The following is a 24523-nucleotide window of genomic DNA, read 5'->3' as shown; positions in this document are numbered from 1 at the left end:
CTATTGTACCCTTTAAGTCAGTCTCCACTGATGCACCTCCTCCAACAAGGCCACACTTCCTAATCCTTCCCAAACAGTTCCACCAGACATATGAACCTGCTGGGGCCATTCTCACTCAAACTACCACACTCCTCTTCCCTTTAACCAACTGGATCTTCCACTAGAAAAGAAACAGACGAGGAAGTACATGATGAATCCTCACATGGTTGCAGATGGTAGGCTAACTGCAAAGATCCAGAAGTGTTTGGAAAGCTGAGTTAAAGTATTTACCTTGTTTGAACAGCTGCTCCCAGACCAAGTTCCCTCCCTTCAAGGCAGAAGAGCTCACTATGACTTAGCCAACTCTTGGCTCACTGCCTATGTCTGAGCTTTCCACAGGGTGTTTGACCTTGAATTGGAATCAGAAGGTCTTGACTATTGAAGAGTATCAGGTAGTTTTTTTTAAAGCTGAAGATTCAAGACTCTGGCAGAGAAGACAGGCAGTGAGATACGAGCAGATGGCTTCATTTCCCATGGTGCCAGAGAAGTTTGGGGTTGATCCAACCACACTAGAGAATCACTTCAGGCCTGGAGCTATGAGCATCTCTCAAGAATTAGTCAATGTCTGATAGAACCACAGGAGTCCCCAAAGAGAAGGAGCAGGAAAGGGCTGGTCTCTGCCCAGGGGTGGAACTTCTAGGTGAATGCCCAGAGAGAATGGCGAGGCCTAACCATCAACCTCTTCCATGCTTAGGTGCCTCTATCATCCTCAGATATTACCAAGCCTTCATGTGCCCCAAATGCTGCAGATACTACATATGGACCCACCAAGAAAATGCACCAGAAGTTCCCAGGCCTAGCCTGGAGGTGGAGGCTCTGCTGTCCTCTCCATAAGCTTGGCAGAGAAGGTACCAGAATATAAACTCTGGAAGCTTTCACTATTATATCTGAAGGAACCAGCATGAGCTAGATCAAACCAGCTGTCAAAATGCCTCATTTCTGCTATGGTGACGCATTCACATTGTGTGGTTGGAAGTATTTTTATGCACCTCCCAATGGCTAGCTATTGCACTCAAAAATTCTACCACCTGATTTACTCTCACAGTCACCTCGTGAGGAGAATGGGTTCACACTTCCTGGATGGACACACTAGAACACAGAAGTGGCACTTGCCAGAAGTCATATTCCTGGAGAAGGCAGGCCAGGATTAGATGCCCAGTGACCCCCATAGAGTCACAGCAGGACCAATGAGTGGGAATGAAGGGCATGCCAATTCTGATCTAGTAGCAAGTGAAAACAAGTTAGAAGCCAATGGCTTTTCTTTGGATGCCAAACTATAACAAACCAACACAGCCAGCTCCTAAAAAACGAGAGAACTTAAGCAGGCAGAGAAATCTGTACTCTACAAAGTGAAAAAGAGGCTAGAACACAGTGAATACAGAAACTCTTTTATGTATCCAGTACAGACATAGCCATGGATACAGAAAGTAGGTTAGGACTTGCTGGGTGCTGAGGCTGTGGAGTGTCTGCCAGTAAGTAAAGGCTTTTTCAGCTGGGTGATGAAAATGTTCCGATATGAGTGGATAGTAGTTTATCTCCATAGGAGAACACTGGAAAAGGAAAATATGTTTAAAAGAGGTAGTGGTAAGATATTGTTTTGACTACATCAATAACCATGTAAGTTATATGAATCCTATCTCAATACATAAATAGAAAATTATAACATATGTGCAATTGTATATACTAAAGACTATTATGCTTCTTTTTAAAACTGCATGAAGATTCTGTGATGGGCATGGTGTTAAGTGTCAACTTGACAGGATCTAGGAGCACATGGGAAATGGGCCTCTGCGTATTCCTGTTGGGAATTGTCTTCTGTTAATTAAGGAGAAAGGACACATCCACTATGGGTGGTATCATTCCCTGGGCTGGGATGTTGGACTGTGTAAATGGAGAAAGGGAGCTGAGCACCAGCATGCATTCATAGCTCTCTGTTTCTGGTTGTGAATGCCATGTGACCAAGCTGCTTCAAGTTCTTGACTCCCCCACCATGATGCCCCCTTGAACTGTGAGCCAGAATAAGCCCTTTCTCCCTTAAATTGCTTTTGTTGAGGTATTTTATCACAGCAGCAAAGAAAGAAACTAAGACAGCCCCCCAATATGTAAACAGTATCTCTGAATCTAATGGCCAGAAAAGATTCTGGAAGGAAATACAAAGTGATAGCTACAGTTTATATGGTGGTGGGTAATTTGATAGCACATAGTTTGGAGATAAGGTCTATTGTAGCCCAGGCTGGCCTCAAACTTAAGACGAAGCCAATTGTTTCTACCAAGAGCTGTGATTATTGGAGTGCACTATCACATCCAGCTGGTGTTACAAATTTTATACAGTAAATATAATTTCTTTATGCCTCAGAATACTCAGAAAGGATAATCTATTGATAAGTTCCTTGTCATTGGAAACATTCCAAATAGTTTGAGAACCATCAGACAGAAACATTTGTGTTAGCAGGAAATTGGACTTAACAACATAAGGTGGTACTTTTAATTATGATGCTATCATTTTATGTGTGTGTGTGTGTGTGTGTGTGTGTGTGTGAATGGATGGTCATGGCACACACATGAAGATCAGAGGACAGCTTTCAGGGGTTAGATCTCTTCACCATGATTTCTAGAGGTCAAACTCAAGTTGCTAGGCTCCTCATGGTAAGAACTTTTACCCAGAGCTATTTAACCAGGCTCTCTCTCTCTCTCTCTCTCTCTCTCTCTCTCTCTCTCTCTCTCTCTCTCTCTCTCTCTCTGTCTCTCCCTCCCTCCCTCCCCTCCTCCCTGCCTCCCTTTCCCTCCCTCCCTCCCTCCCTCCCTCTCTCTCTCTGTTTCTCTCTGTGTCTGTGTGTCTGTCTCTCTCTCTCTGTCTCTGTCTCTGTCTCTCTGTCTCTCTGTCTCTCTCTCTGTGTGTGTGTGTGTGTGTGTGTGTATAGGAAGTCAGATGTCTTCCTCAATCACTTTCTAGCAGGGTCTTTCACAGAACCTGGAGGTGACTTGAGGTCACTGATGCAAATAAGCTGGTTGGCCAATAAGCTCTAAGAATTCACCTACCTATCTCTGCCTCTCAGGCTGGGTTACTGCACTGCTGCACCTGACTTTAAACATGGGTACCAGGATCCAAACTCAGGTCCTCATGCTTGCAAAGCAAGTGATCTTTTGAATAAGCTATCTCTCCAAAAGTCTCTTTTATAAAGTTCTTGGTTTATTTTAAGATTTATCTTTATTTTTCGTTTTTTGGTTTTTCAAGACAGTGTTTCTTTGTGTAACAGCCCTGGCTGTGCTGTAAATCTTTGTAGACCAGGCTGGCCTCAAACTCAGAGATCCTCCTGCCTCTGCCTCCTGGGTGCTGGGATTAAAGGTGTGCACCACCACACCTGGCTAAGATCTATTTTATTTTTAATTATATATATGTATATATGTATGTATGTATATATATAGGGGGTATGTGCACCTAAATGTGGGTACTCACAGCCAGAGACAGCAGATCTCCTGCAGCTGTAGTGACATGGGTGCTGGGAACCAAACTCAGGTCCTCTTCAAGAACATCGTGTGTTGAGCTAGCTCTCCTGCACCCCCCCTTGTTTGTTCCGAGACAGGGTCCCACTGTCATTCAGGTTGGCCTCATGCTAGGTATTTATCTGGCCTGCAACTCCCCAACTTCCTGCCTTCTGTGTGCTGGGCTTACAGTCATGTGCCACCATGCCATAATATGGAATACTTTCTCAGGGCCTCCTCAAGTATGTTAAGCAAACGCCCCATGGTGCCACATATTTTCCCCTATTTGCTTTTAATAATCCACTATCTTAAATCTTGATGCTGATATCAATCTGTCTGGGGAAAGAAACCCACATTTATTACAAAATGAGTAACTAAAAAGAAATACTGCAGTGTAATTAGTATACTCAAACTTATAAAGGAAAAGAAAATTAGCTTAGAAGCTAACTCTACTTGTTTCTACAAAGCCAAGACAGAAAGACTATGTTCTGAGAAAATGCTCAAAGACCTCATAGGGGTGGGGACTGGGCTGTAAAGGTGTTTGCTGAGCAAGCTTGGCAATTTGTTTCCATCTCTGGGACCCACATAAAGATAGAGAAAACCAACTCTACAAGTTGCCCTCTGACCTCTACTTGTGTGCACTGTCACATGTGAATCTACACACATACACATCATGTGTACGCATGTTCTAAAATTTTTAAGGATTATCAAAGGAGTCCAGGTTTTCTCTTAAATCCTTGTAAAACTGCAAGTAAAATGTTAAGATGCAATATTTGAAATACTATGTGAATGTATCAATTCAGTCACCCCAAAGGGTGCTGACACACAGAATGAGTAATTCTTCTAAGGGAAACCGGCCTTTTTCTTTTTCTCTTTTTTTTTTCCAACCCATGTTCAGAGACGGTCAACAAGATGGGAATCTGGCCAAGCCAGCCTCAGGACTGTGTCGGTTTTGGGGTGTGGCTTGCTCTGCAGTGTGAGCTGGTTCCTGGGCACTCCCCCAGAGAGTGGAGAGCAGTCAAAAAGCAGTGTGCTCTACAAGCTGTTTTCTTCCCTTCTCAGGCATCCTGAGTCACCGGGTGCCCAAGACAGTTTGGTGCAGCCTGGAAATGTGTGTTTATGTGCCGACCAAGAGTCCCTGTCAGTTGGACCCAACCTCTTCTAGGCCATGGTGGCTTCCCGTTTCTGTCCTGGGAGGACAAAGGCACTTTATTATCCATTTTTCTACCCCAACATTGCGTCGTGGTCCTGACAGTAAGCTCAGCCTCCGTTCTACCCACCAAGATGGAGCCACTGAGAATGTTTCAGTCCTATTTGTCACCTTAAAGGACACAGGGACTCCTGCGGGACTCACCATTCTTTAGGCTGCAGTTTTGATGGATTTAGACACCAAGTGTCAGTGCCAAACCAGATTGGTCAGAATCCCAGAAAGCCAGACCCAGGTGCTGGTCCCATCATCTTATTTTTAGGCTGAGATGGTAAAGGATCTGCCCAAGGCTACATGAGGACAAAGCCAAATCTGAGCCAGGCCCTAATATCCCAGAGTGGAACTCTGGTCTTCAGGTGGTGTCTACAGCCCTGTAGGCCCAGCCTGTGTGCACACCATGAGGGGTTCTTTACGTTAACCCCGGAGCTAGGGCTCAGCTCCCTTCTAGCCAAAGCAGCGGCTTATCCTGTGATTTTTTTCCCTTCTTAGCCCAACCCCACGTCTATACAAAGAATGGGGAAGTGGCTAGGGGAGAGGTCTAGATAAGATCCCTCTGAGATGGAGCTTAGGAACTGGGATAGCACTATGCAGCTGTGGATGGCTTTGAATTTCTGATCCTCCTGCCTCTACCTCCCCAGTGCTCAAAGTGCAGGGATCACAGGTGTTATACACCCCACTTAAGATACCTGGTGCTGAGTAGTAAGCCCAGGACTTCATAGATGCTCCATAAGCACGGTACCAACCAAGCTACATCTTCATCTACCACCTCAAAAAATTACATTTTAAAATGTCTTTTGTTTTGAGACAGACAAGTCTTACTATGTAGCCTTGGTTGGTTTAGTACTCTAGTACCAGGCTGGCCTTAAACTCAAGAGATGCGCCCACCTCTGCTTCACCTTACCCACCCAACCTAAAAACACATTTCTTAAATTCAAAGGGAGAGTAATCTATCAAAAGTTTAGGTAACCCCAGAAATACTGCTGGAGTATGACTGCTTTGGGTCATCTGCTATCTCTAGCCCACATGCTCACGTGCTGCAGGGTCCAGGGGGATTCTACTCAAAGGCAGGAAGTTCTGTCTTGTATAGAGCAAAGGATTGGAAGCTATGAGTTAAAACCTACACAGTTCACAGTTAAAGAGATGAAAGGCTGCAGAAATGTTTATTGAATACAGTGCCAGGTTTATAAATAAAACTTATTTACAATTTCCATAGAGTTGGTCCCCCATCAGAGAGAGGTGGTTAAGTCTCCAAAACAGTTTATCTCAAGATTTACAGAACGTTCAAGTACATCTCTTTTTCAAACAGCCACAGTGAAGGGTGACTTCAGGAACAGAAGGACCACCATCATCCTTGCTATAGGTGTTTAATGAACATTGTAGTAGGTCTAGGGGAAGAACACACATCCCTACCTTCTTACTCAAAGGGATAGATAGCAGAGAATTTGTCTCCTACAGGACAACTTCAAGGGATATTAAAAAAAAAAAAAAAAAGTAGGTGACTGCCAGCTGAGGGGGGTCAGTTAAGACACAACAGTATAAATCTGGTCACTACCAAAGAAAAGTAATATTTAGGACACACAATAAATAATCCTAAGGGTTAAGATAATGAAACTAATAGTTGACTTGCTCGAATTTAGTCTTTGTTCAAGAAGTAGTTCCCAGGATGCCAAGGGGCAAAGATAGATGCTATCCCTCTGTGTGCTAGTAACGCTAGGCCTACTGGACAGCCATTCATTCCAATATGGTTACAAGTTGGACATGCACTTAGAAAGAGAATATAAAACTATGTACAACAGCTCGTCTTCAATATGTTTAAGTTGCTCAAAGACACCAATTAAAGTGTGCAAAAATTTGTCAAAAAATCAGAAAAAGCCTTCTTCCCTGACAACAGTGCATATAAGCCCATCTGAACTCCCAAGTTGTTTGCCTTGCTCAACAGCTCCCCCGAACAGTCGGAGAACACAGCCATGAAGAGGTGTGTCAAAGATTCAGTGGTTTCTTAGGGCAAGTCTCAGGCTAAAGCAGGATGCCAGCTAACTAGTCACTTTATACATATATATATATATATATAAATATATGTATATATTTATAGAGTACTTAAGTGAAGGAATTTACAGGAAAGTGCTATCCGACTTCAGGGGGACTGCCTTGACACCCCACTCTTTCCCCTCACAAACTGCTAACACCAAGCCCTGGGCTGGTTGTGCCCCAGGGTGTCAGAAGGCTGAAGAGGTAGGGGTGCTCTGCCTCCCACAGCTCCAACCTCAGCTTCCCGTTCCCTGGGGGTTAGGGTTTCTGGTTCCCATGCAGGATTCCTGGCCACGCAAGAATCCTGTTTCGAAGGTAGCCTTTTGGGACAGGCTATAGGACTGCTGGAGTGGAGTCAACCCAGCTTCTACAAAGACTTGGTAAAGGTGAGAGACAGGAGGTAAGTTTTAAAAGTCAGGCACCTCCGACCCCCTCTGAAACTACCAAGAGGTTAGACCGCAAGCCTGAGACTGGGTCCACAACTGGGCCATTTAACCCTCTTACAAGACACAGCCACTGCCATTCACTGCTTCACACCTGGAACCCTCACAGTGCTCTCTTACTAGAAGGGAACCCCCAAGGTATCCTCAGGAATACCTAATGATTCAGAAACTGAAGTCATCTTACGGCTCATCAACCTGTCAACCACCCAGTCTAAGGGCGAGCAGAAGCACACAAGCAATGTATTCCTCTCCACAGCTCTGACCCACCCCTCTGGCAGGAAAAAAAAAACAAATTCTAAGGAGCTACAAAACGCCAGAAAGGCAGGGAGTAGGAGAGTTGGAGAAGCCAAGGTCTACACATTAGCCCTGGATGCACCCATTTGGCTGCCAAGGGCTTCTCCGTGCCTTGCTAGAAGCCTGCCATTGTTCCGTCACCCCCACACTCGAAGCCAAAGCTCCCTGCTAATCAGATACAACCAGTTAACACCCTGAAAAAGGTTTGAGGCCCTTGTTTCAAAAATGAGCTCTGTACTAAATGCGCCACACTTTGGGGGAGGGGCTTTCTAAATAGACCAGTACCTTATAATTAAGACATGAAATTCACTCTGGGCTATCGTTTTGTTGTTGTTGTTTTTTTTTTTGGGGGGGGGTGTTTTCTTTTAAGCCAGAGGCTTAAGTATTAGTTCTACTTACAGAAAGGGAAAAAAAAAGTCAATTAAAAAAAAAAAAGTATAAAGGCTAAAGGGTATCTTAAATTAAAAACCAAATCAAAGGTGACTACTGGTAGTGTCTCTGACTGGATACTGCTTCCACATACACAGGAAGATTGAAATAGACACACTAATCATGCCTCCTGCACACATGGCCTCCTGTGGTCAGCAGCAGCACATGAGAACTCCTAAACACATGCTTGGGAGGGAGGAGGCTGTTCCCTCACTAAGCTCTCCTCTGCCTCAACAAATTAAGTGTGACATGCGTGTGAGCACCTGTGCACGGGCCCACACTCACACACACAGAGAAAACAAGAGACTTACATGGCCGTAGATGATAAAGCAATCACTGTCTGCCAGGTTTCAGGAGTTGATGCTAGGGAACGTGGGAGGGAATCCAGTTTATACTGGATGGTGGGCATGTTTATACGTATGCTGGCCTCCCCTCCAACTGCCTTGTCCTTGTCCCCCTTCAGATCTCAGCTTTACAAAGCATTTAACACCACTTTTAAGTTAATGGTCTTTTTATTGGAAAAAAAAAAAAAAAAAAAAAGACTAGCATTTACAACTTGGAATGGACGTCAATTATCATTTCCTGAACAGCAGTATGGATGGTTGTGTTCAAGTCCACAGCCACAGCCTACTACTCTGCTGGCTCCCAGTCCTGGTTCACAAGGCTTTAAAACAGAGAGTCCAGAGATGCTCCCTTGGGAAACATTTCTTATTAAAAATTTGTGTGACCTGGTGACAGTCTTGATGTTTACTTCATCCTACTACAATGCACACAGCACTAAACCATCATCCTCGGCGGGCATGCCACCAGGGTGTCACTGTCACCATGGGGTTGGAGCACTTGAAGGACAGGGGGCCATCCTATTTCTGGGGCTGTGTCTCAAAGTTTAGCCGTCACCCATTTTCTGTACATCATCCCGAGGTAAACCAATTTCAAATGTCTGTTTGCAAGTAAACTGGCTACTGACAATTTATCCCAACAAACTGGAGAACCCATCTGAGGTTTTGACTTTGTTTTTTCCATTTTTTCCATTTTAATACAAAGGCCCGACTGTGCTCAATTGTCAAGCTGCATGCATGAGAAACTGGCCAGCCCAGACAGTGTGTTTATTAATCATTAGCAAATGGAACTTTAAGGAGTCCACTAAGTGCTCCCTCAGAAGGTAGGACGAGTATTTATACTGGAAAACTGATGTGGGGGCTTGATCTTTAGGGGACAGGACCACCAACCAATACATGCAGATTTTTGTGTGTGGACAGAAGGTACGTTTGACATTCAGTTTTGCTAGATAGAAACAGAATGAATAAATGAACTTTTTTCTTTTTTCTTTTTTTTTTTTTGTAAGAGGTAAGTAAAAGATTTCAATTTGATTCTTCTAGAGGGAAAAGTAGTTGAAAGTGGGTCTTCATTTTGCAGTCATCATCTGTACGAATTCTGAAAAGACAAATATCACAAAGTTTATCTTTATTCCACCACAATCGCTAACTTGATGTGTACAGACCTGACGGGCACTGCACACCAGGCTCCAGGGATTTGGCCTTTACCTTCATAGTTGACTTGTCCGTCTCCATCGATGTCTGCTTCTCTGATCATCTCGTCTACTTCTTCATCTGTTAGTTTTTCCCCTAAGTTTGTCATGACGTGGCGCAGTTCCGCTGCGCTGATGTAGCCATTTCCGTCCTGTGAGAGGCAGCACTCGTTACAAGGTGACAGGGACCGAATTCTGGGAGAGCAAGCAGCTCTCCACCTCAGCCTCCAAGCCTCGCTCAAGTTACTGCCAGCTCTCTGCTCCCATCAACACTCCCCCCCCCCTCCGTGTCCCCAGTCCCCACCAGTCAAACCCAGAATGCACAGTTTCTCAAAAGCAGACAGGTACTGAACATGGAGACGGGACGTCCATTCAGCATCTCTCTCTGCCGGGCCTCACATCAGCCAAGTCAATACATGAGAGGCTCAGACACTCAGGCTAACTCTAACCAGCTGAGTTACAACTCCCAGCAGCGACAACAGCACAGAGGGCCATGTTATGCGCCTCTCCAAGGCAGGTGTGCAAGCTTACCTTGTCAAAGACTCGGAATGCCTCGCGGATTTCTTCTTCGCTATCTGTGTCTTTCATTTTTCTAGCCATCATGGTCAAGAACTCTGGGAAGTCAATGGTGCCATTCCCTTTAATCAAAGAAAGAAAATGCTCACATAACCACACTGACTCTCCTGTGCAGCAATAATCTCCGAACGCTGTATGGAATGCTCAGGCCGATGAAATGCACTCATTGGGATTCAAGGGCTAACTAAAATGATGAGCTACTGTTAACGTGTAGCCAAAATGTTCAAATACCTCACAGAGCAAAGTCACATGACTCAAGCTACTAGGCAATGGCCAGCAGAGCACTTATAGGCGCAAAGCTGCACCTGCATTCGGGATCATGAAAGTAAACTAGACAGTTCAAAGGACAGGGAGCATTGTAATTGACTGTCCCGGGAGAGCATTCAGGCCTGACATGTCCCGGTGCTGTACAAAATGCTTTAGGGTGGGGGAAAAAAATGAGCAAGAAAACACCCTGGCCAGTCTCCCAAGTCTCCTCCAGATTCACTTCCAGCCCTACTACATAGGCCATTAGCCACGCTCCTACCCCACTTGGCTTTTTGTTTTGGTTTGGTCATGAGGATTGACTCCAGGGCCTCTCATCTGCCAAGCCAAGCACACACTCTTACTCCTGAACCCCCAATTCAGCATCTTCACTTCCCATGAAGGGAAAAGCTCCAAAGCCATTTTCAATTTAGGATCATTAATGCTCACCAAACTCAGAGGAATCCACTCCACGGCCAACATTCCACACTACTCCTCTAAAACTAAGGGGTAAATATTCCCAAAGGCAAATTCCAGATTAACACTAGCTCGAATCCAATGGAAATAAAAATCACAAAACCAAAAAGCAAACAGTAGTTATTTACAATTCATTTTCACTAGAACATTTAAAACAAATAACTTCCAAGGTGGGTGTGTGGATGGATGGCCTAGTGCCGAGTTCAATCCCCACATGGCATAACAATGCAAGTGAACACAACATCAAAAATCCCCAAAGTCTTTGATGGTATTTTATGTAAGACAAAAATCAATGACTAAGTGCGATCTATAACCATGTGAAGATATCCTTAGGTATCAAAACAAGGCTTGATACAAACTTCTCCCATTGTGTCTCATACAATCTGACAGTCAAATATACTCTCCCTACCGAGCCTGGCTTCCCAGGATTTACATAAAACAGAAAGGCCCAACCCATGTTCCCATATGGTTGATCAAGCAGACAGAATTATGGACTATTTTTCCTAAACAGTACTAAGGAGGAGAATGGTCTTTGGTGGTAGTATTTCAATGGGCACAGAAAACCCCCCAAGGCTATCACCACACTTTATGATGCCATATTTTCCTAGATGGCTCTCCTCTCACAGTATTCGTGTACAAAGCACAGCTTAGAGCCAGGCTCTGCCTTCTTAGATCCTTGAAAACTGTAATCTATTGTCTTAGAATACATGTTCCTCGATGTATGTGATTTTTCACTGACAGAAGTGAGCCATGAGCTTTGCTGTCTACCATCATCCTCTAGAGGAGGACAGCCAACTATTAAGGGGAGATGCTGGGTCTTCTGGCCCTGAAGACCCAGAGCCTTACACAGCTTCCCTCCTCTTAGATTCCACAAATGGAGTCTTCAACCACCACTCAGTTCTAAGCTAATGGTGAAGGAAGGGTACTCCCCTCCACCCACTGTCCTTAGGTTCCGCCTCCTCTTAGAAACAACAGCTTCTTTAAAAGGCAGGTTCTCAATCAGCCGGGCGGTGGTGGCACACGTAGTCCCAGCACTCGGGAGGCAGAGGCAGATGGATCTCTGTGAGTTCGAGGCCAGCCTGGTCTACAGAGTGAGATCCAGGACAGGCACCAAAACAATACAGAGAAACCCCATCTCGAAAAAAAAACAAAAACAACAACAAAAAAAAGGGGGGGTGGGCAGGACTTGGTGCAGCCTCCGGGGCCAGCTGATAAAAGATTGGAGCTGTAGGTTCTAGGAAGCAGAAAAAAAAAAAAAAAAAAAAAAACCAATAGTGATCCGATCCAGGAAACGCTCTAGACCACAGCAGAGTGAACTGAACAGCAAGCCCACAATCTTCCATTCTGATGTCAGGAGGCTCCGAGGCAACCAGAGAAAGGAACTGCCTATCTGTTTTGCTCTAGAGACCTGAAAGACATTCTGTAACAAGCCTGAACTTGAATTACACAACACTGGCGTTCATTCACAGTTCTAAAGACCCTACCGTCAGCATCCACTTCGTTGATCATATCCTGCAATTCAGCTTCTGTTGGGTTCTGACCCAGTGACCTCATGACAGTCCCAAGTTCCTTTGTTGTGATGGTGCCATCACCATCTTTATCGAAGAGGGAGAAAGCTTCCTTGAATTCTGAAAAGAGAAGTTGGCTCTTTAGAATCAATGTTTTTACCCAACACTGCTGTGATACGCACTTCCCTGGGGCTTGCCAAAACAAGCTGTCAAGTTATCAGAAACCACCTGGCCTTTATCTCCTGAAATAATGACCGCAATAGACCTGTCAGTCTAGCCAACGCACAGTGGCCCAGAAAGCAAACACCAGTCTGGTAACCACTTCAATGAAGCCACAATACCCTACATTTTAAAGAAGCTAGCTTGAACATACTTAAATTGGTCGTCAAGTGCAACGCGAGACTGCCGGTTTACCAGTTACAGAAAAGTCCCTTCAAAGAAAGCCCTTCTGCGTCACACTTTTATAGCCACAATGAACCCGTCTCGTAGCAACATGGTCACTAGAAAGGTTCATTCCCAGGCAATCAGCACGTTCTGCGTCACGTTCAGGATGGTTTTCAGAATTTCAGGTTTATTTTATGTGTTGAGTGTTTGCCTACATCTATATATGTACATCACGTTCGTGCTTGGTGTCTGCAGAGGTCAGAGGGCAACACTGGATCCCTGGGAACTGGAGTTATAGGCCACTGTAAATTACCGCAAGGGTCCTGGGAGCCTAGCTTGAGTCCTCTGCAAGAGCAGTGTTCTTCCCCACTGAGCCATCTCTCCAGAAAACATTAAGATGGAAACATTAAAAAGGTAAAGTTGCTGGGCATGGTAGCACTCTGGAGGCAACTGCAAAAGATCCCCAAGTTCAAAGCCAGCTTACTCCACGTAGCAAGTTGCAGGACAGCAAGATTTACATGGGGAGACCCTCATCTCAAAACAAAAACAAGTAAATAAATACTAAATTTATCCGTTTTCATGTATTTTAATGTAGCAAGCAAAACCTTTCCAAGTAGATTACTAAGAGATGTGTGGCCTACAAACACTGGAGAGGCAGGTTCCGGTTCCACGCATGGATCTGGTTCCACGCATGGATCTGGTTCCATGCACTGCTGTGCACACCAGAGTGTGACAGGCAGGCAGGGTCCACTCCACCTCATCTCTACAGCACCTGACCTCACTGTTTCTGCTTCAGCATTCTTAGAAAACCACGCAGACAGTAGAGGGAAGGGACAGCAGAGGAGACACAAAACCCAGTCAGAACCCAGTCCCAGGTTCCTGGGCGGGGCCTTCCCAGGCTTCAACTTACCAGCAATTTGTTCTTCAGTCAGCTGATCAGCCTACACGGAGAAAGAAAAGGTCATATTCAATCTAGGCAAGTGTGGTCGATAGTAACTGAGCTTTCCTAATTATACTCTAAAATTGTGGGGTTTTTTTTCCCCCCAAATCAGTATTTTAAAAAGAAAAAAAAAAAAAACAAAAAACAAATGTTTCAAAATCATGAACACTGCCGTTTAGTGAAAGTTACTACAATAAAGGAAAACTGTTCAGGCTCACTTAACAATAAAGGGCGACGGCATCTGCTGGCTTCATCGGCCCGCCGCTTGCAGTAGGCAACGCACTGCAATCCAGCCAGTCGTAATGTGGAAAATGGCGCCTCTAGTGGTCAAAGTACCCACAGCACCAGCTGCAGCTGCAGCAGCAGCCCGCAGAGAAGGAAGAGCGCCACCTACTGCGCCATAAACACTGCAGTCCCTGGTTCCATCCAAGAGACCCAGCCCAATGCCACCAACAAGGCAGCCAGCACCAGGATCCTGTCCAGGGGCAGGCTTTTAGTGCACCTTGAGCATGAACATAGCTTTGGGCCCTCCAAAATCTCCACACTGGCGTTACATAATGGTATTGGGTTGGATTATCGGGCTTTTATACCCATTTTATGAGAAACAATTAAGTGGAAAAATACATATACAGTAATGGGTTACCCAACCCAGTTTCATTTCTATGAAATGAATGCTTTCCAATCATTTAAATTAGGCAGTTATTTGCTAAAAGCCCTACCATTTACAGTGGCTAAAGCCTTCGGTCAAATTATCCTCTGATTGGGAAGCTAGGAAAAAAACTGAATCTTAGGACTATTACGAAACTGCAGAAATGAAGTACACAGAAAACACACTTTTGAGGCGATATGATAGCCCTTTCCTCCTGTACAGGAGCAACTATTATCATTTCCTAGTATTAACACTGCTCATCTTAAGAACGACAGAAAAGCTGCTTATCGCCAACATTTCCATGCACTAAATGTAAATGACCACAAAAGTAGTTTTCACTTGCACTATTTAGTCTCTGCACCCCTGAACCTGTGCCTCCAGCCAGGGGAACTCAAGATCTGAAGGAGAATATGTATTTTTATTTTAATGAAGCCAGTTACAAAATTAACTCCAAGAGAAACCCGATGGCACTGGAGTCCATTCTTTTCCGTGAAAACTCGCCTTGTATATTGATTTGGGAGAGGAAGAACTTTCTACTTTTTATATTTTAGATGGGTCTTCCCCCTTCTTATCCATTACTGGAAGCTCTTTCAAGGCAAATGGAGACACGATGATTTATGTAATGCCCAGCCATGTCAGTCTTGTACCACTGCCACACCTCGTAGGAGAAACTGTCAGCTCACCAGGGAGAAGAGTCTCACCCCCTCCAAAAATTCTCTGACTGGAGGCCTATCAAGTGCATCTACCTTCCGGACACCGACTCCCCCCCACCCCCCACCCCCAAGTCATTCTGGCCTTGGGTCAAAGACGTTCCAGAACCCTGCCGGGAACGATCTAGCAGCCCCGCCAGGGCAGAAAGTGCTGCTGGTGATGTCAGCTCTGCCTGGCGAGGGAGAAGGGGGCCATGGCACACGCACCCGGCCAACCGCACACTCGCATCTGGCAATCCAGAGGCTGTAGAGAAAGCGGAAACGTGGAGATGGGCATTTCCCTGCCGCCCGGGGAGTGGCGTGAACAAGGGGCACACCGGGCGAGGAGCCGGACTGGGGTGCAGGCCCAAAGGGGCCCCAGGACCGGGGTGCTGCCTAGCCCCGGCACCTCCCACCGCTCCTGCTCCCCCAGGCACTGAGCCTGCCGCCGCCTCCTCCCTAGCAGAAACTTTGCGTCTCTAATGGAAACCGTGGCGCGCGCCAACTCTCTCCTCCCCCGCCCCGCCGCCCCAATTAGCGCGAGCCGAGCGCCTCCCGCGGGAAGGGGCCTCCCCGTGGACCCGGGCGATCGAGCCCGCCTAGCGCCGCACTAGGACGGGGGCCGAGGTTGCACGGCCCGGCCACGCGCGCGGCCACCCCGCGGGGCCCCGCCCGGGCGCAGGGCGGCCGCTTCCGCCCTCTCCGCCCCCCAGCCTTTGCCTTCCTGCCCCCAACCCCACCCTTCCCCGGCTCCTTCCTTCCCAGCTCACGCCCGCGCCGCGCCCCCCGGGGAGGAAGGAGGAGACCGCAGACGGGGGAGGGTGCCCAACTGGGTCGGCCGGGGGGCTGAAGGTGGCTGAAGGCACCCCGGAGTCCGCGGTCCAAGCCCTGTGCGCCACCAGCCCATTCATTCTCCGCGGCTGGGGACTGGCTACCGGGGGACGTCGCGGCCTGCCCCGCCCGGTTCCCCCGCCCCGCCGGCCCCGGCCGCGGCGCTGCGCTGCAGGCAGCCCGGGTGCGGCGCGCTGGATGCAGTGGGTGCGGGGCTGGGGGAGGGGGTGGATGCGGAAGGCCCCGGTGCAGCTGTGGCAGCGGCTCCAGCCCGCGCACAGCCCACTGTAGAGTCCAGCCCCAGAGGCGTCCAAAAACTCGAGAGGAGGATACCCGCAGGCAAAGCGGAGATGCAAACCCGAAATGCATCCTTTTTAACCGCAGCCGCTGCGTAACACCCGGTCAAGAGGGGTAGGGATGGGGGGGGGGGTGGGGGTAACCTCAGCCTGGAAAAGGGGGAGACCCACACTCAACTACAGATCTGTGAAGAGAGCTTGGGCAGCTGCTACGCCTGCGACTGCCGATCCCGACCTACCATGGTGCGAGCGAAGGAAGGAAGAGCGGAGCAGGCGAGGGTGGCTGCACCAGCGCAGGGGCTGTGACCGCCGAGGTGCCTCCGCTGCTGCTACTGCTGCTAACGCGCTACCTGCGCTGTGCGCTGAGCCTCAGCCGCCGCCCGACTGCGAGTAACGGCACCGCGAACACGAGACTCCCAGCACCACTGCCGTAGCGCGAGCCTGTGCGCCGCGATATATATATATACACGGTGCACCGTATCCCTCCGCCGCGGCAGTACCGCCTCGCGCAGGGCGGCGCTGCGGCAGCCGGGCCTCACCGCAAGGCCCCGCCCCCCCAGGCGCGCCCGGCGCCGCGGGCCCATTACGCGGGCAGGGGGTCACTGGGGAGTCCCGGACTCGAGCGTGGGTGCTGGCCTGGTGCAGCAAGGGTCCTGTGGGGATGGAATGCCCCCGTAGCGAGACCTGGGGCCGCCTCGGGCCAGTCACCTAGCCGCACTCCACCTGTGCGTCCCCCTCCCACCATTCCTGGTGGTTGCGGGGTTGCAGAGCCACCGACCTGGGTCCCCACCCGCCGTTTGTTGCCTGGGCTGCAGGAGGTCTGGGGGGGCTGAGGACAACCACGGCGAGGAGGGTTGGGGATCAACCTCACACTTTGAGCTGCAGAGGAGAGGGGGCTTCGTGAGGATAAGGTGGATGGCCTTGAGGAAGAAATTGGTCGGATGTTTTACTTTTCTCATTTTTGGAGGACTGTCTGTCCCAGGCACAGTTGCTAGGTCTCTGTCATGTTTACATGCTCAACCAGTCTAGTTTTGGTGTTTTTACATTTCCACTAAATTTTTAAAGATGCTTGAGGATTTGTCCCCTGCTGGTTTTGTTCTTTTTTTTCCTGAGGCAAATTCTATCCGGCCTGCTTCTGAAATTAATGTAGTGAGCAGCTCGTGTAGATCTTAAAACTCATGCTTTGAGTTTTTCCTAATTGTCCTGGTCCTGAAAATTCGTAAATTCATATACACAAAGGAGGGGAAAGATACTCAGAATCCCTCTGATTACAGCTGGAACACGCACAGCCAATTGAATCTGGTAGGAAGCTAGACTATCTTAATTACAATCTTAATTATAATCCTTAAATAATGTTTTAATCTTTAAATTTAGTATTCTCCATTCTCTGTAACCTGGGGGCTGGGGGGGGGGACACAAAAACTATTTCAGGTCTTAATTTGGAGCCTGGGACTTAAAAAAAAAAAAAATCTTAACAAAAATGCTGCAGTTTCTTTTCTTGCCAAGACAGAACACAGAACTTGATCTTTTGTTTGCAAGGCCAGAACAAGTCGCAGGTTGTTTATTCTTTCAGAAATTGTGGCAAAAATGTGTGATTAGCATGCCCTGCTGGGAAAGGCTTGTGGTTATATTCCTCCCTTGGCTTTGGCAGAGTCTGCAGATAGGTGTTTTAAAATAATAGAAAATGTCCCTGCACATTGCAAATGCCAGAGGACTTCTTAGGATTGCCCCGGACAGGATGTCAGCAACTGTGGGACCATGCTTAATAGTGTTCTGGAACGATACAGAAAGGGTGAACCTGCTGTTTAAGGAGAAGCTGTGTGTAGCAGCAAGCCCGAGAACGGTTCTGTCTTCCCTCTGCAAATGACTGAAGAACCATTCACAGACACACATACTGTCCCTATGTTCACAGAGAAGAACAGAGACCAATACAAAGTGAGTTCAAAGCAGATTCAACAATCTAATGAGTTACATGGCCAAGTGCATTATTATAACTGTTTCATTCCTACGGGAATTTGTTTTGTTTTGTTCTATCGGGCTTTTCATAAGGTAGTTAGCTATATGCAGTTTAACATTTAAATAATGGCCTAAAAATGAAATACGTTTAATTATTGAGGATCCTTTTGTTTCTGGTAGTCTTCCATCCCTTATTTTAGTTACATAGTTAACAATCTCTGGTTTTGCAAAACCAGTCAAATATTTTCCTTTGTCATTGAACTATTTCACTAAGTAAAATGATTTGAAATATTTTCATGCCTTTACTTTCGAGGCACCGTTCATCCTAAAGTTATTTTAGTCATCATAGAACAATTTTCTGTTTGTTCATATTTTACAAATGAGTGCTCTTTTGGAATTCTTTAACATATCAAAGCACACATTAGCTTTCAAGTGTAGTGAGTTTGTAATGAGGTCATGCTTTACACAGTTTTACGGCTAGTTTCACACACTGAAATATAAGAAGGTCAAGTGACTTGCCCAGGATCTTCCTGTGAGTCGGTGATTGGGCATAAACTAGAGCGTGAGTCTTTGCTCAGGGCTCTAATATTAGATTGTATATTAGTGAAATCAGTATCTGAAAATTTAAAGATACAATGTTAAATATTTGCCTATTTCAGAGGTCAGGTTCTGTGGCTGACAACTTTAGTCCACCGAGTGTTTGTGTCCCAGGGAATTAACTTCCTAATTTATGAAGAGGTCAGCAATTTTAAAAAGCCACATTATGGTAATACCATAATGTACCAAGAACCCAACAGCCTATGGAACATTCTGTGATTTTGAGAAAATAGTTCTATGTGAAATTATCTAAATCAAATAATGTTAAATAGAAGCAGAAAGAATGCAGCCCCGGGCCAGGAATCTCAAGACTGCCCTGTGCCAAGCCCCAGCTTCTCTCCATGACCCCTTCAATCCAGCTCTCATGCTGCCAAAACCAGTACCACGTGGGAGACTCAAGTATTGCCAAGTTTGGCTGCCAGCTTGAGACGCAGCCTTGGCCCCTCTGGACCACAGCTTCTGTGGTGCTGACACTAAGGAAATACTTCCCAGAAGGTTTTGGCCTCTGCGATGCTAGTGTCTTCTTAATCAAAACTGAGTTTTCTGTCCCAGATGACTAGCACCCATTGTCCAAGTAAAACAAAGATTTCACTTCCACAGATTCATTTTTTTAATTTTAGATTTATTTATTTTACCTTGTGTGACTATATGTGTAGCAGGTGCTTGTCTGTTGGATCCCCTGGAACTGGGGTTACAGGTGGATGTGAGCCACCATGTGGGTGCTGGGAATTGAACCCACGTCCTCTGCAAGAGCAACAAGTGCTCCTACCTGCTGAGCCATCTCTCCAGTGCTTCCACAGATTCCTAATTCAGATATATCACACGAACAGCCCCAGGAGCATCTCTAAGCGACTCTCAAACTTCCCTCTGGAACTTATAGGCCAGGCCTTGATTATCTGCATTTTTCCCAGCAATCTTATCTTGCAAGTTCTTACAAGAAACATCCCGTTAGACTCTGAGTACTCAACAGCTTTTCCAGGTCAAAGTTCCAGATGCTTCCACACCTTCCCCAAAGCCAACACGGTGGTCAGGTTCATCACAACAAAACCCCTCTCTTAGTTATCAATTTCTATTCTGTTTTCTGTTGCTGCAATAAACACCATGACCAAAATCAGTTTGGAAAGGAAAGGGTCTATTTCAGCTTCTAGGTTATATAGTTCATAGTGAAGGATGCCAGGGCAGGAGCTCGAGGCAGAAACCCATGGAGGAATGCTGGCTGCTGGGGTGCTTCCTCACGCCAATTTCCTTAGTGCTCAGCCAACATTCCTATATGGCCTAGGCCCACCTGGTTGGAAGGTTGAAACCCTCCTATATCAGTTAGCAATTAAGAAAATGCCTCACAGATCAATCTGATTTGGCCAATTCTTTAGCTGAAGTTCTCTTTCCAGGTGAATCTAAGTTCGTATCAAGTGGACAGCTACCCATGGTCATGGATATGGCACACAAGAAGATGGAGTCTGGGATAGAGAACTAGAATGCAGAGAAATAAACGGCCTGACTTAGACCTCATTATCTCTATGCCTTAACCAACTGGGCTCTGAAGTCAGAAGCAGCCAGTGGTTACAGAGACCCGGGGATGAATGTGTGAATGGAGGGAGTAAATGCCCGATGGGATAAGATCATAGTTCTGTGTGTCAATTGTTTCTGCTGAACTCAGGCTCCTTTAAAAAGAGGCATCGGACATGTTGTGTAATGTAGTGGTTTTGCTTTTTTGAAAGTCTTGCCATGCAACTCAGGCTGGCCTAGAATTCTCCATGTAACCCAGGGTGCTCTTGAACTTACTATCCTGCCGCTGCCTCTGGAGTGCTGGGATTAGGGGTATGCTACCAAGACCAGTCCTTTAAATCATATTGTTTTGGAAATAATTAAGCCACCATTTTCCTTATAATCTAAAGGCCAAATGCAAAATTACCTTTAATCAGTATTCAAATAGTAGCCAGCAACTTACCGTGCCTACCAAACATGCTGGGGGCGGGGTCTCTATAGCCCAGATTTATGACAACAGGCTTTCAGTGATTGTTTAGTTAGGGGAGGGCTGTGTGACTACAGTCAGCTGTCATGGCAGGTTTTTTGGGTGACTCAGTTTGCCTAAAGAGCAGAGTTAGCGACTGGCACAAATTGAGATGTCATCAAGGCCTTGATGGGCTTAAAACTGAACTGTAACGCTAAATTAGATACATTGATGCAGATTGTGGAATATATCAAAGAAATGGCTTCACCAATTCCAGAAGAGTTAAGATCCAGTTAGTAGGAGCTACAGAGACGGCATAGTGGGCGAGAGGACTTGTTGCACAAACATGAGGACCTGAGTTTGAATCCCCAGCAGTCATGTTAAAAGCTAGGCATAGCTGCATGTGCCTGTAATCCCAGCACCGGAGGCAGAGAAAGAAAGACGCTGGATCTCACTAGCAAGTCAGCCAGCCAGCCAGCCAGTCTTAACAGCAAGCTCAGCAAGAGACCCTATTTTGTGGCAATAAGGCAGAGAGTTGCAGAAGACATCTGCCATCCTCTGTGTGTTCCTGTGCTCCACACAGGGGTGTGCACCCTCACGTGCACTCACAACACACACACACACACACACACACACACACACACACACACACAATCAAATAATAAACATAAAAGGATGGAGTTAAGTAACAGTGTGATTGGGTTTTCATTCACAGTGAATAACCTTTGTCCTTTCTTCCAGAGCTGAGCTGTCCATTACAGTAGCCATCAACCATGTGTAGCTATGTAAATCAAGTACTTCCAATGAAAAAAATACAATTCTTCAGTTTCACTAGTATGTATTGCATATTCCCATGCAGAGGTTGGTTACTGTATTGGACAGTGCAGAATACATCCAACACTGAAGAAACTTCTGTTGGGTGACCCCATTCTAGACATTTTTAAAAAGGCAAGATGCATCCATATGTGTTCCCCCCCCACCCCAACATCTTAAATATCAGATCCATGATTCTTTGTTTAGCCCAATGAACCATCTCCTTCCTAATCCACAGAACACACAAGTGCCAGGTTGGTTTCAACATGTCACACCCCTGCTCAGCACTTTTAGTGGCTTCTTTCCATTCAAACCTCCTCAGCTGTCATGGCTCCGGAAGTCACCCTCTGGTACTCTGAGCTCCGTACAGTCGGCTCAAGGAGTGTCAACAGATTGCTGTTGGGTCACTGAATCAGTGTGTAATGCAGTCACTTCTGGGACTGGAGAGGATGGAGGTGGAAATCAAAGGGAACAAGGCAAACTACTTCTCGTTCCATTGACGACCTACCACTGGAATCACTCTTGCCTAATTTGGTGGCACCCCACATGGCCCCAAGAACACACTGGACTGTCCCTGCTTTGACTCTGACCTGTGCCCTCTACTGCCCTAATGGATACCCCAAAGGCTGATCCATCTTTGTCTGCAGCTCTCTCTGCAGGAGGTTACATAACTGACTCCAATCCTTGCTTCCTCTAATGGAGGAAATAGGGCCAAAGGCAAGTTGGACTTTGGAAAAGCTATTTTTCTGCCCAAACCCAAGAGGCTGCTGGGATTTTATTTATCTTAAGTAGAGACTCTGAGCTATTGACAAATAAACAGGATCTAGGCATCACAACAGCATGGCTGACTTATGTGGTCAATAAAAAGAAGTCCTTTCCAGTGGCTTTTCAATTGTACAACGGAATACGACTGAACCCCTTCCTTGGTACATCCTCTTCTATAAGCTGAATGATGTGCAGAAATTCTGCTGTTTCAGTGACGGGCTACTTAGGGCTTTGTTTCATTTAGTTCTGACAAAGAAAACAGTTATTCCCCAAGCAAAGGACATGACTGTAAAGTAACTCACAGTCTAGTCTACAAGGCTGCTTGCTTCCTTTGTGTCTCAGACCCAGCCCTTTAATCTGTGACGCTGGCATAATGACAACTTGACACCTTTGGGCTTGGTGTGAGGGTTACATGAGAGGGAAAATATATTGAATTAGTTTGCAAACAACACGTTCCAGAGACAAATATAAGGTGTACTTGTCTGTGACATCTGAAAGACCAGTCTGCAAAATACAGCAGAAAACAGCAGAGTGGGTCAGAAGCTGATTCAAAACCAAAAGCAAGGTGCTGGTGTGTGTGTGTGGGGGGGAGTCTAAGTGATCAGCAGTAGAAGAATTAAGGAGATCTCCCTTCACTTAGCATCCTCAACAGGCAAGTTCCAGGGGTCAGAAGCCCTTGGCTGCTTAGCTCCCCACCATGCCACCACTCTTTGTTTGTTTGTTTATTTGTTGGTTTTTTCGAGATAGGGTTTCTCTCCATGTAGCTTTGGAGACTGTCCTAGAACTTGCTCTATAAACCAGGCTGGCCTCGAACCCACAAAGATCCACCTGCCTCTGTCTCCTTAGTGCTGGGATCAAAGGTGTGTGCCACCACAGCCCGGCCATGCCACCACTCTTAAGGTGTGCTGCTGGGTCATCAATGCCTTCCAAATCCCAAGAGATTTGTGACTCAAGAGAACTGATTTGTGGTCTCATGTCCCTGGGCTCTAGCTCTACCTGGCCACACACACAGGGTTTCAGGGTAGCACCTGTTTCACACCAAGTTGGAAACCTAAGAAAAATTCAGACCTGTAACATGAAAACCTGCTGGAAATGGTCTAGCGAGTGCTTCTAATAGAGGCATTTCCAATGTTCAAACTCTAAAGAAAGGCAGAAAGAAAGGAAAAGTATTCAGCACCGTGTCTCTACTTCGTGGTTTGCACACACATTGCAAGCCATGTTCTGGATGGCAAGACCACAGGCTCCTGCCCAGCCATTCCTACCTTCTAAACCTTTGCTGAGTTAGGGAGTCAGGGTGCAGCTATGCCACGAAATGAGCACCTTGATCTGGGAAAGAGCACAATATGCTAAACCAGTCCAGTCATACCTGTTTGAACTACTGAGGAAAAAAATTCAAGACACCAGCTAGAAATTGCATAATGAAGAGCAAAAATATAACCATGAACTTTTGACCCTCCTGTGTATACCTCCCGTGCTGGGATTACAGGTGAGCACCGCCATGTCTCATTTTTTTCATTCAGGGCTGGGGTTTGAACCAAAAGCTTCATGCATGCTAGGCAAGCATTCTATCCACTGAGTTACACCCCTGCAGCCCCTTTTCTTTCTCTTCTTTTCCTGTTCATTCTCCTCCTCTCCCATGCCATGCTCCCAATCTCTTTATGTAGCCCAGGCTGATCCCATCCCAAGCTTATCATCTTCCTGCCTCAGTATTTCTTCCTTTCTTTCTTCCTTTTTTTTTTTTTTTGAGACAGGGTTTCTCTGTGTAGTTTTGGTGCCTGTTCTGTAGACCAGGTTAGCCTCAAACTCACAGAGATCCTCCTGGCTCTGCCTCCCAGGTGCTGTGATTAAAGGTGTGCACCACCACTGCCTGGCCTGCTTCAGTATTTCAAGCACTGGGAATATGGGTGCATATCACCATGCACCATTTATTATTGTTATTCATTAGCACTTTACCATACTCTAAAAGTAACTTCAGGATTTTATACAAACTGGCCATTGTGTAGCTACATTCTTTTCTCACCCAACTCAAAAAAAAAAAAAAAGCTTCTCTGTATACTTCTGGGATTGAGAAAAGGAAACGGAGCCACCCTGAAGAAGACAGAAGCGAAGAAAACATAAGGCTTAACAAAGACAGTCTCAGCAACTTGGATGAAGGACAAAGATTTTAAGCAAGCAGCATAGATAAGGCCTAGTTGGGAGAATGCATGGCCAGTTGTTAAGTGAAATAGCAAAGTCCAAAGCAAAGTCTTCTTAGAATTTTCCACAATCACTGGGAGGCCCTGAGAACGATAACACCCTGGCTTTCCTCATTACAACTGCTCGTTGATTACAATGTTTTCAGAGGTCGAAAGTCAAAGGGAAGAGCAATGTCACGTGATCCTAAAGCCTGTTCCATGC

At 46.3% G+C, this 24523-nt stretch overlaps 2 protein-coding genes across 4 annotated transcripts; both read right to left on the bottom strand.

Annotated features, from left to right (window-relative positions):
- Positions 1-5864: 5864 nt before the first annotated feature.
- Calm1 (calmodulin 1) lies at positions 5865-16474 on the bottom strand. The gene is made up of 6 exons (XM_036205781.1): positions 16284-16474; positions 13550-13580; positions 12232-12375; positions 9983-10089; positions 9468-9603; positions 5865-9357 (listed from the first exon to the last, which is right to left on the bottom strand). Exons 1-6 carry the CDS (start codon positions 16284-16286, stop codon positions 9329-9331), a joined length of 450 nt encoding a protein of 149 aa, XP_036061674.1. The 5' UTR covers positions 16287-16474; the 3' UTR covers positions 5865-9328.
- On the bottom strand, positions 13587-16273 carry LOC118595365 (atherin-like). 3 transcript variants are annotated; one of them, XM_036205780.1, is made up of 3 exons: positions 15688-16273; positions 15146-15182; positions 13587-14347 (listed from the first exon to the last, which is right to left on the bottom strand). In XM_036205780.1, the coding sequence occupies exons 1-3, from the start codon at positions 16115-16117 to the stop codon at positions 14329-14331; spliced, it is 486 nt and encodes a 161-aa protein (XP_036061673.1). In that variant the 5' UTR covers positions 16118-16273; the 3' UTR covers positions 13587-14328. The 3 variants fall into 3 exon arrangements, with proteins under 3 accessions (XP_036061673.1, XP_036061671.1, XP_036061672.1); XM_036205778.1 differs by having other exon boundaries at positions 13587-15182; XM_036205779.1 differs by having other exon boundaries at positions 13587-15182; positions 15748-16273.
- Positions 16475-24523: the final 8049 nt, after the last annotated feature.

Source organism: Onychomys torridus, chromosome 14 (genome assembly GCF_903995425.1).
Source record: "Onychomys torridus chromosome 14, mOncTor1.1, whole genome shotgun sequence".
Taxonomy (NCBI): domain Eukaryota; kingdom Metazoa; phylum Chordata; class Mammalia; order Rodentia; family Cricetidae; genus Onychomys; species Onychomys torridus.
Note: the sequence above shows the minus strand (reverse complement) of the source record. Positions and strands in the feature narration are given on the sequence as shown.

What these genes read in the sequence shown, in the direction of transcription:
- LOC118595365 (XM_036205778.1), bottom strand. Translation starts at nt 16,117, where the DNA reads ATGCATTTCGGGTTTGCATCTCCGCTTTGCCTGCGGGTATCCTCCTCT. An exon ending in CCGGGGGGCGCGGCGCGGGC is followed by an intron (nt 15,183 to 15,687) that starts GTGAGCTGGGAA and finishes CTTTCTCTACAG; the next exon opens with CCTCTGGATTGCCAGATGCG.
- Calm1 (XM_036205781.1), bottom strand. An exon ending in CATTCCGAGTCTTTGACAAG is followed by an intron (nt 9,604 to 9,982) that starts GTAAGCTTGCAC and finishes TGCCTCTCACAG; the next exon opens with GACGGAAATGGCTACATCAG. An exon ending in CGGACAAGTCAACTATGAAG is followed by an intron (nt 9,358 to 9,467) that starts GTAAAGGCCAAA and finishes TTGTCTTTTCAG; the next exon opens with AATTCGTACAGATGATGACT.